Consider the following 14,041-nt stretch of genomic DNA (forward strand, 5'->3'; position numbering starts at 1 on the left):
CTGCAAAACATCACCCTGGTTTTATAATAAATAGGTATTTTCAATCTATAATGTTTACAAAAAAGAAATAAAATAAAATAAGCCAGATCAGCATTCAAGTGCTTATTGCAGATGGTAGGGCCTGAATAATAGTATATTAAATTCTGATGATGTTTGAGTGAAATCACACCATAAACAGTCAAAAGAAGAAAAGTGTGTCTTGAAGATCACTAACATTAAGTACTTCCATGTGTACTAAGAGCTGAAGTTTTAAGCATATCCACCCAAAGTAAACCATCTAGGAATAAAAAAGAAAGAAATGTTCACAGAGTAGACACAAATCTCAGGGAAGAGTGGGTTAAGCTGGGTGGGTCAGATCCAGGCAATGTATTCAGATGTTTTGACAGAGGTACAGCCTTCAGGTGATGAAAGGGTGTGCACAGGGCCCAGTAATATTCTGCTTTATTTGTCTTTCATAACATCTGAGATACCGTGGAATTTTTAGATTACTCAGATAGGACAATGCCATGTGTACAACATGGCTCATTAATACAGCAGCTCGCTTGGGTGAGGTATTCAAGTTTTATTCTGAAAGAAACAGAAATGTACAAAGACATTAGAGACATCACTGCCAAAGCTATTCTGACAAATGGAGTGTGTAAGCACTGTGGATATAGGTGGAGAGGTTTATATCCACCATTTTCACCCTCATTTCCTTTTCAAATGGGCTAGAGCACTGTGTAATCTTCCTTTCAGAAATGGATGAAATTTCAGCGTGATTTTGAGAATTTTAAAACAGCCTGCATACCCTGGGAAATGAAAATAAAAGAAATTGAAAGTAAGTGACTGATTCCCTTCCTCTCCTTTCCCATTCTGTATAAATAAGTGGCATGTTGCTGGGAATCACACATGATGAAAGAAAAAGGTAAGTTTTCATGAAAGTATTTGCAATATAATCTCCTCCCTCAATATTTAAGGAGATGCCCTGTAAGAAGTCAGCCTGTTTCTCCATCTAGTCAGCATTGCCTGCACTGTCAGTGCTCACCTAGTATTCTAGGCTTGGGATGTTTTGCATCCAAAAATATGCTGTTCCTGCACTGCTGATTCCCATTTAAATGATCTCACTGCCATTCAACATGAGTTACCTCCTTCAGCAATCACCTTCTATTATCATTTTGTTTGTTTGTTTGCTTTTGGTGCCTTCCAGTCAGTGTTGGCTCCTGGTGAGTGCCTGGACGAGTCCCTGCAGTTTTCTTGGCAAGATTTTCAGAAGTGGTTTGCCATTGCCTGCTTCCTAGGGCTGAGAGAAAGGGACTGGCCCAAGTTCACCCAGCTGGCTTTGTGCCTAAAGTGGGACTAGAACTCCCAGTCTCCTGGTCAGGGCTGCAACTAGGGCCTGTGTCACCTGGGGCAAACATGGATTCCGCACCCATTTTGGTGCCCCCCCAGCGCTCATTTTGGTGCCCCCCCAGCGCAGCGCCTGGGGCACATGCCATGGTTGCCCCCACCTAGTTGCGGCCCTGTTCCTGGATTCTAGATCGGTGGCTTAACCATTTCACCGAACATCAAATCAGCTTCTCCAAAAGAACAAATAGCACCAAAACTAATGCAGGCTATGACATTTTGACCTTATTCTTGTTTGGAAAGGATCCTTTTAGAATAATTTTGTGAAGGTTCCTGCTTCTCAGAGAGTTGGATGCTGGGTTTTTCTAGAATTAAGGAAAAGGATGAGGCTTGAAAACCTGAAGAAAAGTAAGTGTGTGTGTGTGTGTGTGTGAAAACTCCATTATAAGTGAATGCAGAGACAGTAAATCTGTACATCCAATTACCATGGATATAGCTGAATAGTTTGGGGCACATGAATAAACCTGTAGATAGGTAATTTTATTCTTACTTTGTTAATTTTAGTTTCCAAACCTGTTAATTTTAGTTTTAAGTTTTAAATTCTGTTGTTTAAAATTACTATTATTCCACAATTTTTATTTTAAAATATTCCTTCTTATACAGGATGCTGAAAATCCTTTTTGTATACACCCCCCCACACACCTACCTTTACCACATAAGCCTACATTTATACACTTCAGTGGTTTTTGTCATATCAAAAAGTAATATATGTTTATGGAAAAATGTTATTATTTGATATATGGATTTGTTAAACCCACTTAAACATTTTTATCAGTTTCGTTTTTCTTTCAGGAAAGTTTGCCATTTTATCTGACTTTATCTGAATATTTCACAGGTCATTTTGGTTCTTCGGTTGCATCTTATTTCATATTTTTGCGATGGATGTATGGAATAAATATAGTTCTGTTTGGGCTGACCTTTGGTCTTGTCATAGTGCCTGAGGTGAGCACAATTTCATTTCCATGTGCAACTTGTTCTCCGATTAAAGTTATATTAAAGACTCTTTGCTGCCTCTGTTTAATTTTGGCATGCTGATAATTTTTATAGCCCTTTCAATAGCAAGGAGCCTATGAGCCAGTGAGGTGTAGTGGATAAGGTGCTGGACTAGGATGAGAAAACCCAGGTTCTAGTCCTCCCTTGGGCATGGACATTTCTTGGTGATCTTGGGCCAGTCACTCCCTCTTAGCCCAAATCAACATCAGGTTATACAATAAACTGGCTGGAAGACAATACTCCTTATTACATCATGCTTTGATAATGCTTCACTGTAAGAATCGGACAAGTGCAGTGCAAGTGGATCTTGCAATTAAGCCAGACAAATGCTAAGCAAAACAACAGCATGGAGCCTTGGCCATCTAGAAGTTTTGACCTACAATTTCTATAACCCCTGATCATTGGCTCTGTTGACTGAGACTGATGTAGCATTTGGAGGCCCACACCAGATATAATACAACAATGCTAAATCAATTCCTACTTATCTAGAGGGGTTCCAGGTTTTCTAATATACATCTCCTATGAATAAACTTTATAGTTATGTCCATGTGTGTGTTTTGTAGGACCTGCTTTAACAACAATGATTTCTGTATGGTTTGGTAGAACTGTCACCCTTCAAGGCTCAGGTCCCCTATCTCCTTGGCTAAAAAAAGATGGTGATAGCCATCCTCTCCTTCCCCAATACAAAATCAATAGTTCTGAATACAGGTTCATGAATATCTGAGATTTTATTGATGTGACAGGTGAATGATTTTGCGTGTTGAATTGTATATTACATTTCCAACATATTGGAATAATAAAAAAATAATGTCCTTCTGTATTGGAATATTGATTATTGATATGAATAAAATGGAAACACTTCCCCCTGTTTTTGCATACAGGCATTGATGGGGAAACCATATGGGTCTTTGCCTAGAAAAACCGTGCCAAGAGCAGAGGAAGGAAGTGCTATGAACTTTGCTACTTTGTGGGACTTCAGTGTAAGTAGACATTTTCAAAATCATGTGCTACAGTAACCATCTCTCAGTTAAGGTTCTCATTATGTGTGATGAGAGTACTTATGCTCAATTTGGGAACTGATTTGGAGGATATTTGACTGCGAAAGACTATGCAGTGTTGTTTTTATTGCATTGTGGAAAATGTTGAATTGCGTCTTTAGCAAATTACTAAGGGTTGCTACTTCAGTTTATTTAATTGAATTAAGCAAAAAGATTCAAAATAATTTTGGGAAAAAGAATAAAAATGGTCACCGGTGGGATTTGGTGGAACTTTCCCATAAGAAAAAAGAAAAACCCTAGGACTGATTTGTCATAGTTTTCTTACATGAATAATGAAGATGGAAGATCTCTCATTTTATTTCATATTTATTAAATTGATGTCCTATTAAACAGATTCCAGGGGCTGCTTTGTGAATTGCTCCAGGAAAAAATCATGATGTTCAAAAACCCTGTAGGGGGATTTGCTTCAGAATTAAAAATTGCAATACCTTCCAAGCAATGAAATATTTGCAAGGTTTGAAAACGACCCCATCAACTCAGATGGGTCATTAGCCCACTCCTATAACAGTCTTCCTGAAGGGTAAAACTCTTCATATTGAGCAATTATTATCTTTGTGTATGCGTGTGATAGAAAGTGTTTGTGTCTTCTATGTGAGCAGAAAGAATCAGGACAGGTCTTTCTCATGGCAGAGTCTTCTCCAAATGCTTTAATGGTCACTAAATACAGTATTGGGATATTCCCAGGTGAATTAATCTCATGCGCTATTCAGACTACTATCAATACATTGTTTTCTGTAAAACTGAGATATTGATTTCAATAAGCTTGAAGCCATGTATTACGTTGTCTATAGAACTTGAGGGATTCCTTCAGGCCAAACTCAGAAATCCTGGTGTTAGGCTTCAGAGGGACAGGTTTAAGCAAGTCGTCATTTTTTTTTAAAAAGAAAAGATGAGCATTTAAAAAAAATGATTCATGAATCATGTAGAAAGGCACTGGAGAGATATAAAAAGGAAACGGATGGAGAGAAAGAAGATGAAATCAGAAGGTGACTTATCACAAGAATGAAATGGGCTCTGACAGTTTGAGAATATGAACTCGACATTAAATGTATATACAGTCCAGGGAAAAGCCAGTTCCCTATAGAATCATGAAAAATCATGAAAAAGCCAGTTTGGTGTTGCGATGAAGGTGCTGGGCTAGAAACCAGGAGACAGAGTTCTAGTCCCACCATAGGCCTGAAAGCCAGCTGGATGACTTTGGGCCTCTCACCTGCTCTTAGCCCAACCCACCTTACAGGTTTGCTGTTGTGGTGAAAAGAGGAGGCAGGGAGTATTGCGCACGTCTGCCACCTTGAGTTGACCAAAATAGATAGGATGAAGATCTAATAATAATAATGAATATATCCGAAAAGATGGGATAAGGGTATTAGGTCTGGGTTGCAAAAATTCAGACAACCAATAGATGACAGTAAAGAGATGGAGTTTTCTCTCTCTTTGCTGCCATCTAGTGGTCATTTGGGTTTTTGTAGGCCTGATATAGTGGGGAGGATGCAGACAGATGATATTGCTGTAAAAAGTAGCAGTGATATCATTGCTGCATTTCTGCAATATGCTACACCAGGCTACAATCGGATTAGTTAGTGGTTCAGGGTATTATGCCAAACCTGCCACTGTTTTACCATGCTATGTGAGCAGGCCATCGTGTTATGCTATGATGTGGTTTATTTATTTGCGTACAGCATGTTGTGTAAACAGCACAACTGAGTGAACCATGGTCGTAGGTGATTTGTACACCCTTGGGTGCTCTCTATTTTATACTGCTGGCCATGAGAACCAGGACTCAAATGAGCTCACAACAATTTAGTCTTTTAAGAGCACAGCTTAGAGGTACCATATCTGGACTACAAAAATCTGGATGGCCACTAGAGGGCTCCTAGGGTTTGTCTGGAGTTTTGCAGCCCAAATCTGCTAATCCTAGCCTACCTGCTAAAATGTCATGTGGCTGGTCAGCCAGACTCCGCAGGAAGAGTGCGAATGTTGGTGGTTGCTGCCACCCGGTGTCATGCATGTCTGCTTCTCTCCTGTCCCTCAAACAGTTTGAAAAAAAGAAATGTTATATCATTTTTGGTTTCAAGTAGGGGACCAATGAGAAACCAGAGCAACACTGTGCTGCTTATTGAAAAAGCCACAATGATTGGATCCCATGAAATTGTATTCATCTATATTGCTGATTCAGAATAATTGCCTACAAACAATGGTGGCTGGGCTCACATGTTATTCTAAGCCAAACCATACAACTACATTATAGTTTAGAACAATCCAGCCATTATACTTTACCAACATTTGCTAGTTAGTTAGGTGGTTCATAAGTCTACCCAACTCTGCAACAACTCTAGGTAACATACAGTAAAACAATAATACAAGAAAGATTTACAGTAGCATTACTTTTGTACTTTACTGCAGCACAGTGGAACTAATGTTTTATGAAATCTTAATTGTTCCATATTGTTCTCTTATTTCCCTTTTTGGTAACATGTTAAAAAAAATCAGATTTCTTTAAAACACAGTGCATGCATAGATTAACATTGCTGTCAGATTATTCTCATCTGTCAGGACTTTCCATCTTCAAATTTACTAATAAGTAATTACTTATTAATTACTAATAAGTTATATATAATATATAATTACTAATAAGAAAATTTGTTTAAACTGAAAAAAAAACAGACTTCAAGAAAAAACAGATTGGTGCTATTGCATTACTGTATCGTTTATAATCTTCCGTGGCATTTTATTGGTGTACAGATGTGTATCAACAAAATAGAGGAATGAAAAGGAGAGGCAAAATATGCAAACTCTGGAATTTCAATGCAGCATTTTTTAAGTTTATCTCTAAACCAGAAGAAGGGGAAGTGGAGGAACAGTTACAATTTTTTTTTCATACATAAAAATGTAGCGCCCATATAATACTCAGGAAACCATGTTCTGCAGGCCAGTCCATAACTGACTGATTGATTCTCTGTAATCTTCAAGCTGGTGTTGACTCTTAGCCACAACACAGCTAAATTTCCTCCATGATGATCTGTCCCTAACCTGACCTTTCTTCCAATGGTGTACCCATCACCACTGTAATTGAGTTCATCCATCTTGCTGCTGGTCGTCCTCTTTCTTTCCATCTTTCCCAGCATTATAGCCTTCTCCAGAGAGGTAGGTCTTCATATTCTACATCATATTATCTGTGCAGTCAAAAAAGAACACTGGAATATTGTAGGCAAGAGCTGTTAGCAGTGTTGCAATTTGTTTACAGTTCTTTCATGCAAAACCCACATTCCATGTCAACTCTGCCACATCTGTTCCCTGCGGAGGAAAAAAATTGCATTAAATTAGCTCCTAATTTCATAATGAGCAGAGAGTAATTGGAGGCAAACACCAGCAGGGTTATTGGCATGGAATCATGGCTTAAAATAGAAGCGATGATCCACAGAAGCAGAATGAGAAGCTCTTTGCATATGTTCTTGTATCTATATTGTTGCCTCAACAATTGTTGCCACGTATTGCACGGCAAACTGCTTCTCAGTGTCAGTGGGAATTAAAAACACTCTATCAAATGGTGGGATAAGGAAGAGCTTTGAACTGGAAAAGTGCATGGAAGTAGGAAATTATGTAGGGATGAAAATAGTGAGGGGGAATCAGTTGGGTAATGAATTTAAATAAGGGACATTGCCAGAAACACAGTTCAATGTCCTTTAGACACCTTCAAAGAGTGGGTGAAACAAAAATCTGACTGGTGAGATGTTTCATTCATTTATTTATCAAACTTGTATGGAAACAAAGAAAGGAGACCCACTCTCCCTTGCCAAAGGCCTGGATGAAGAGCCAGGTATTCACTGCTCTTCTAAACAATAGCAGAATGGCAGCCATCCTGATCCCACGGGGAATCTCATTCCAGAAGGCAGGAACTGCTACAGAACAGCCATGCTTCCAGGGTCCCGATAGATGACATTGTTTAATTGAAGGAACCCAGAGCATACCAGATCTGCAAGATTGAATTAGCTGGGCAGATATTATGGGAAACAGGCAGTGCCTCAAGCAGCCTGGCCCTGTGTCATGTAGGGCTTTATGACCATCACCTTGAATTGCACCCAGAAGCAAAATGACAACCAGTGTAGAGGTACAGAGGTGTTACACGGGCATGCTGAAGCATACCCATCACTGCCCATACCACTGTGTTCTGGACCAGTTGGAGCTTCTGGGTAGAGTTCAAGGGCAGCTCCACATAGAGGATGTTATAGTAACCAAGCTGCAAGGTGACCAGTGCATGAGTGACTGTCTGAAGGACCTCCTGATCTAGGAAAGGGCACAGGAAGGCCCCCACATTGTGCACTGCCCTTGAAAGGGGAAGTATAACCCCATCCAGGTCAAAGATGGGATATCCCCAGATCTGTTTTTCCTGAATACTCTGGATAGGATGGACCTGCATTTATGTTCAGAATCAATGAAATGTCCCTAAATCAAACTAGAGTACAATGTGGAGGGACTGGTGGATAATAGACAATGCTGTATGACATAACTTGGTGGGAACATCTGGATACCTAATGCATATCTGAATGGATGGTGATTTTCCAGAAAGATCTATTCCAGAAAATTTTTAAGTGTCTAGAATAAAACCTTTGGTCATGATCACTTAGTCACTTTGGCCAGTGTGGGATCATGACACATCCTGTGTTCCCCATGCTGTTGTCTTTCTTTGACAGCTGAGCCTATTCACTTCTGACTCTGTTGCAGCGCAGGAGGAATCACAGAAGTTTGGCCTTGGTAATGCTGCAATGTGAGAGTGGGTGGCTGCCATTGGGAGTCTTACCTGGTCTTCTTGACTCTCCAGTCTCTGCTGAGATGAAGATGCCATGATGCCAAGCCACCAAGGGACCAAGCTTTTATTACTGAATAGAGAAGTGACTTTGCAGCTCCTGATCTACAGTGAACACCTACAGCCACTTGGTCTTGGTAGGATTGAGTCAGAGATGGTTCTTCCCTGTCCAAACCCACCCAGCCTCCAGGCACTGGGACAGAACCTTGACAGCTTCACTTGGCTGGCCCAGGGTCAGAAAATAAAACTGTTAAAAAGCCAGTTGATTCATTGTGGCATAAGATACTGAGCACTACCATCTCTGAAACCTTATTGTATAATAAATTTGTTCACCTTTAAAATGCCATCAAAGGGGACTAACAATTATCAGGATCATATCAGGTCAGGAGAGAGAATTTACCTTGCCCTCCTGGTGTAATCTTCTGAAACTGAAGTTTGCATGGGAAGAGATCACCCATTGGTGCTAATAGGTGATCTTCCTCAATGTCAAACAGCAGAAGAGGATTAATTTCTCCAGTTAGCTGCTATTACAGTTTAATAGCTGGTGGTATTTGCATTTTTAAAAATTCTGCATGCTTCATGGAAACATGCTTTTAACTTCATCTTTATTTTGTATTATTCACTTCCTACAACTTAGCCGTGAGAATTTGTGGACAGAACTGAAATTGATAAGCACTGCTCTGTTTTCTTTTTGAGAACCGAACACCTCGTGGGTAATAACTGAGAGAACCTGTGCTAAATATGTAGAGGGAATTCTCCTGCTGCCAATTTTCTGCAATTAAACTGATACTGGCAATCTCTTTGTCCTGTAATTCACCAATGAAGGCAATGCTTATGTCTTTGCATTTGGCAAAAGAGATTAATAACCACACTAAAAGTCAATTAATATTTACTTGCTCTGTATTAATATTTCATTTTTATCATGGTAATGATTGCAAATGAGGCTTAGCAAGTCCATGGCATGACTCATCTTAAGCAGCCCAGCAGCCTCAATATATCAAATGCATAGTTAACTAATTGAAAGTGGAGGATTTTGACAGGTTAATCTACTAATTTTTAAAAGAAAAAACCAGCAGCAAAACAGGAAGAGGAAAAAGCATTGATGCAAAGCACTTGCAGAGTGCCTGAACCCTCTTCATTAACCCAGCCCACTGAAGTCCTGGACAAGGCTGAGTATAACTTGGCTATATTAACATCCATACATTGCTTACTTGGCAGCCATGCATATTTATTTTGTATTTTAATTGTTTTAAATGTAATTGCATTAACTATTTTATGGTTTTTATTGTTCCAAGCCTCCCAGAGTCACTTGCTGAGATGGGCGGCTATAGAAATCGAATAAATAAATAAGCTCTGCTGTATTTATTTTATTTATTTGTTTTATTTTTATCCCACCTTTATTATTTTTTTTATAAATAACTCAAGGTGGCAAACGTACCTAATACTTCTCCCTCCTCCTATTTTCCCCACAACAACTACCCTGTTAGGTGAGTTGGGCTGAGAGAGAGTGACTGGCCCAAGGTCACCCAGCCATCTTTATTAGGGCCACATCCAAGTTCTGCAGCAGCCTGACTTTCATCCAGGAGTGGTCACACACTGCAACCAGTATTAGCCGTAGAGAAAATATTTGGCAGAAAATCCCCAACCCTGTTCCATTATGTCAGGGTCTGTAACCCTTGATTGGACACTTACAGTTTCAGTATCCTTTTATTTTGGAAAACATCTGCACTCTCACTGTAAAATGTTATTTTCCTATTTCCATGATAACTTTGTTTTAATATGCCGAATTATCATTGCTTTCCTACTACATTCCAAAATGCTGGGTTTGATTTATAGAGGCCTTGGTCTTGACATATTCTGTGCTTTCCTTTCTCCCTTATCTCTCCTCATAATATTTAAGCACAATCAAAAGTATTCTCAGCTCAGGAGAGTCTATTTGCTGGGCAAACAACTCTAGTGACTGTGATATAATGGACCCAAGAAGATATTTTTCAGTTTCTTATACATTGCATAATCTCGATTTAGAAAAGAGGTCACCTGTAGGCAGGACAGTGTTAATGGAGCAGGATGGCTACAAAGGTTTCTTAACGGTTCACAGGCTAAGTTACCAGCAGAACTGGCTCCAGAAGGTGAATCATGACATGCAACAAATATTTGGTTCCAGCTGTGCAGCCACTATTTTGCACATGTCTCAGACTGCATTGAAACCATATTACCTGACCTATCACCTTTAGATACATTAGAACTGCATCTCCCAGAGTTTCTAGCCAGCACGATCGAAGCTAGAAGTTTTGGAAACTGCAGTCCCAATACTTCTGGATGGTGCCAAATTGAGAAGTGGTGATTTAAAACAAATTAAATCATGCAAGGCTAAAGTCTGCCCATGCCCTATGGAATATACTTTTCTTAATTCTTGTCATTGATTTTTCAGGGCTTTGCTCAATATTCTGTGCTCTTCTATGGCTATTACAGTAACCAGAGAACAATTGGGTGGCTGAAATTCCGAATGCCTCTCTCATATTTTTTGGTTGGCGTTGGGACCATTGCTTATAGTTTCATGGTTGTCATCCGCACGTAAGTTTCTCGTGATTTAAAGGTATTAAGAACATGTAATTATTGTTTAATCCAATTATTACATGATACGTTTATATCCTGCTTTACTTCTAGGGTCCAAGGAAGCAAACATTTTTTTTTCCATTCTGATGTGGCTTCACAACAATCCTATAAAGTTTAGGTAGACTGAGAGATGGCTATTTCCAAAGTCATCAAGTCAGCTAAGTAGGAATATGAAAGTGGGACAAATTCAGCATTCCCCAACCTGGTGCCTTCCAAATATCATAGGATCATAACCTGAATCCAAACAAAATTGATTGTTTGGACTTTTCAGAAGTAAATAATCTTAAAACAGTATCAGCCGTGTTGCTAACCTCTGTGCTTGATTATTGCAATGCACTCTGCGTGAGAGTCTTTTTATCTAGTCTAACACTTAGCCTGAACAGTTGGTTCAGAATTTAGCAGCTAAGTTGATCCCTAGAATAATTCAGAGTCCGTTATTAAAACTACATTTTTTAAAAAAAAATAGTGAACAATATACTTCAAAGATTTTGATAATTTGTGTCAGAGTCACCCGGGATGTACTGAGGCAGCAGCATATTTTTGAGACCTTGTTCCTTAAAGGGTAGACCTCAGTCCTATTGAGTAGTAGTTACAGTTGTGAGATGATGTTCTGTTCATACAAAGAAGGAGAAGGAGCTGTCCAGAGAAACTTGCTTTTAGTGCTAACTAATTTAAAATGTGGATTTGGAATTATGTAATTAAATATTCTTCATCTAACTTGCAGTGTCTTCCTGTGGTTTTGTTCACAACTCAGTTTACCTGAATTGCTTCTTCCCCATAATCTCCAGTCCCTGTTAAGGTAATCTGGGCGAGCCTGTTTGTAGTTATCGCTGGTCTGTTGGATCTTGACTTGAGACCGAGTGTTTGAATAGGTGTCTCTGAGGTTCTGAATGCCCTGCCTACCGAATTGCTTTGCACGTGATCATAGAGTATTTCAAACCTAGAGCTGAAATATTCAGGGAAAAAATGGAATCTCCCAATGCCAAGTTTTAAGGCCACGTACCTCATTTTGTTCCATTTTCATTGCTTACTTGATTAAGGTATAAAAATGATTTCACACAAGAGTTATACATTTTTTTTTTAAAAAGCCTCTGTTGTAAAAATTAACCATAGTTCTTTGTGTGCCTGAGAAGTTTCTTCCTATAGATTCCTCATGGGGAAGGATTTCTAAGTAGCTGCTATTTAGTCATTTTTTTCCAAAAGGAAAAAGAAAACCTTGCAGCACAATCCCTGGGGGATAACACAAAAGAAACACCCTTGAATTAGCATGTAGCATGTAATTCTGTAATTACCATCAGGCCACAAGGTAATTTTGATCTATGTGTAGAGAAACTTGAGAGTAAATCCTTTTATAGGACATTCTTTGGCTTGTGAATAATTTCATCAAAAACAGTAAGATAATTGAAAGATCCATTTGTATGTGTGTGTTTTTTGTTTGGCTATTTTTCTGTTTTTGCATGGGTAGATCAGAAGAAAAAAAGGATAGTCATGAAAGATGCTGAGATGACATCTACCTAAATCTCTCTATAGTATAAATCATTTATCATGGAATCAAGTGTTGGAAAGAGAAATTTAGACCTTTTTTTTAAAAAAAAACAAATCATGTAAACCCCCAACTTCTTTTGATCTTTTCAGAATGGCAAAGAATGCACATAACGATGGTGGGGGAGATGATACAAGTTTTAATTTCAGCTGGAAAATGTTTACCAGCTGGGATTATTTGATTGGCAACCCTGAAACAGCAGATAATAAATTTGCATCAATAACTACCAGCTTTAAGGTAATCTTTGCTCACTGTTATTTCAGACTCATCACGTGTGAATAATGGCATTTCATTGACTAAAGTGATATTACTCTATTATTGCACATACGACTGTGAAATCAGTACCTGAATAATTCAATAGCAGGGTCATACTGTAATATACTGTAGGTAATTGTGTTACTGACAACACTCAGAAATTCAGTATGCCTAGTACAAGGATGATCCTGCTTGTTTGTTGCTTTCTTTTCAGTCCTTCTCCCTTCTTGTCATGAGAAAGCTCTATGAGTCTACCCAAAATATTCAAAATCCCCACTTTCTTTGTCCGTGAAATCTAGAAAAATCCAAACCAACTCACTCACTGCCATTGCATATTGCCAAATCCAATCCAGGACAATTTTTGTAGAAATGGTACATAATATTACATGCTTAATGGTACTGTGGAAATGAATTTTACAGTCTTGGCCTTATTTGAAGGGTCTCAGACAGCCAAACCTCTCAGGTAAAATGATAAGGTGCAGAGGCTCATATATACATAAATGCGCATCCATACTTGCTCAGCAGCTTAGTATTTAGCACATACATATAGTCTAGTGAATTAGTTTTAATATTTGGATCCCCTTGTATATTATTATCTTCATTCATGGTACTATAGTAAATTATTTCATCTACTTTCATTGATGTTTGAAAATGTCCCTGCTTTTTAATTTGTACTTTGTAACATCTTATAATAATTGTACAACATGCTGGTCAGTGACTGCGATAATGTTAAAGGTGCAGAGACTCTAATGAAGAGCAAAAGGCAGTCTTTTAAATATTCTGGCCACAGATCTTTTGGCTGGTATCTTGATTCTTCTCAGTTTTGCTTACTTATACTTTTTTGTGTGTGTGTGTGTGTTTCAAACAAGTACAGGAAGCCATTGTGGAGGAACAAGAGAGTCGGAAAGAAGAGAATATCCACTTGACTCGATTCCTGAGGGTTCTTGCTAATTTTTTTGCTTTATGCACCCTGGCTGGGAGTGGTTATCTTATTTACTTCGTTGTGAGACGATCCCAAAAGTTTGCTCTAGAAGGCCTTGAAAACTACGGATGGTGGGAGAGGAATGAAGTGCGTTCCAGCACACTTTGCTTTCTAAAACAGATGTGATTCGAAGAGTTATAATTATGCAGTGGAAAACAAATACTTCAAAGAGGAGAGCATTTACTATCATTAGTTTAAAATAGTTGTTTAAATTAGAGGAACAGAGTATGCTGATAAATTATATCAGGTTACGTTTGGATAAGAGAAGATGCCCATTATGCCATAATTTTGTCCTTATTTATGCTTAGCTGTGGGAGGATGTATGTGTTAACATAGCTTGTCACTGAAGCTTTTCACTTCCAGAATGGACATAAAGGAATTGTAATGTTATTGAAATGCTTTTTTCA

At 38.6% G+C, this 14,041-nt stretch overlaps 1 protein-coding gene and 1 long non-coding RNA gene across 2 annotated transcripts in view; both read left to right on the forward strand.

The window, feature by feature from the left end:
* LOC134491405 (uncharacterized) overlaps window positions 1-14,041 on the forward strand; it is a 771,213-nt gene that overhangs the window by 691,681 nt on the left and 65,491 nt on the right. The window lies entirely within an intron of this gene.
* TMC1 (transmembrane channel like 1) overlaps window positions 1-14,041 on the forward strand; it is a 71,519-nt gene that overhangs the window by 37,150 nt on the left and 20,328 nt on the right. The window contains exons 7-12 of the mRNA XM_063296648.1: window positions 736-817; window positions 2,219-2,325; window positions 3,258-3,356; window positions 10,670-10,812; window positions 12,490-12,634; window positions 13,527-13,721. Coding sequence (XP_063152718.1) covers window positions 736-817; window positions 2,219-2,325; window positions 3,258-3,356; window positions 10,670-10,812; window positions 12,490-12,634; window positions 13,527-13,721 — 771 coding nt within the window. The remainder of the gene's footprint in view (window positions 1-735; window positions 818-2,218; window positions 2,326-3,257; window positions 3,357-10,669; window positions 10,813-12,489; window positions 12,635-13,526; window positions 13,722-14,041) is intronic.

This window comes from Candoia aspera, chromosome 2 (assembly GCF_035149785.1).
Source record: "Candoia aspera isolate rCanAsp1 chromosome 2, rCanAsp1.hap2, whole genome shotgun sequence".
Lineage (NCBI taxonomy): Eukaryota > Metazoa > Chordata > Lepidosauria > Squamata > Boidae > Candoia > Candoia aspera.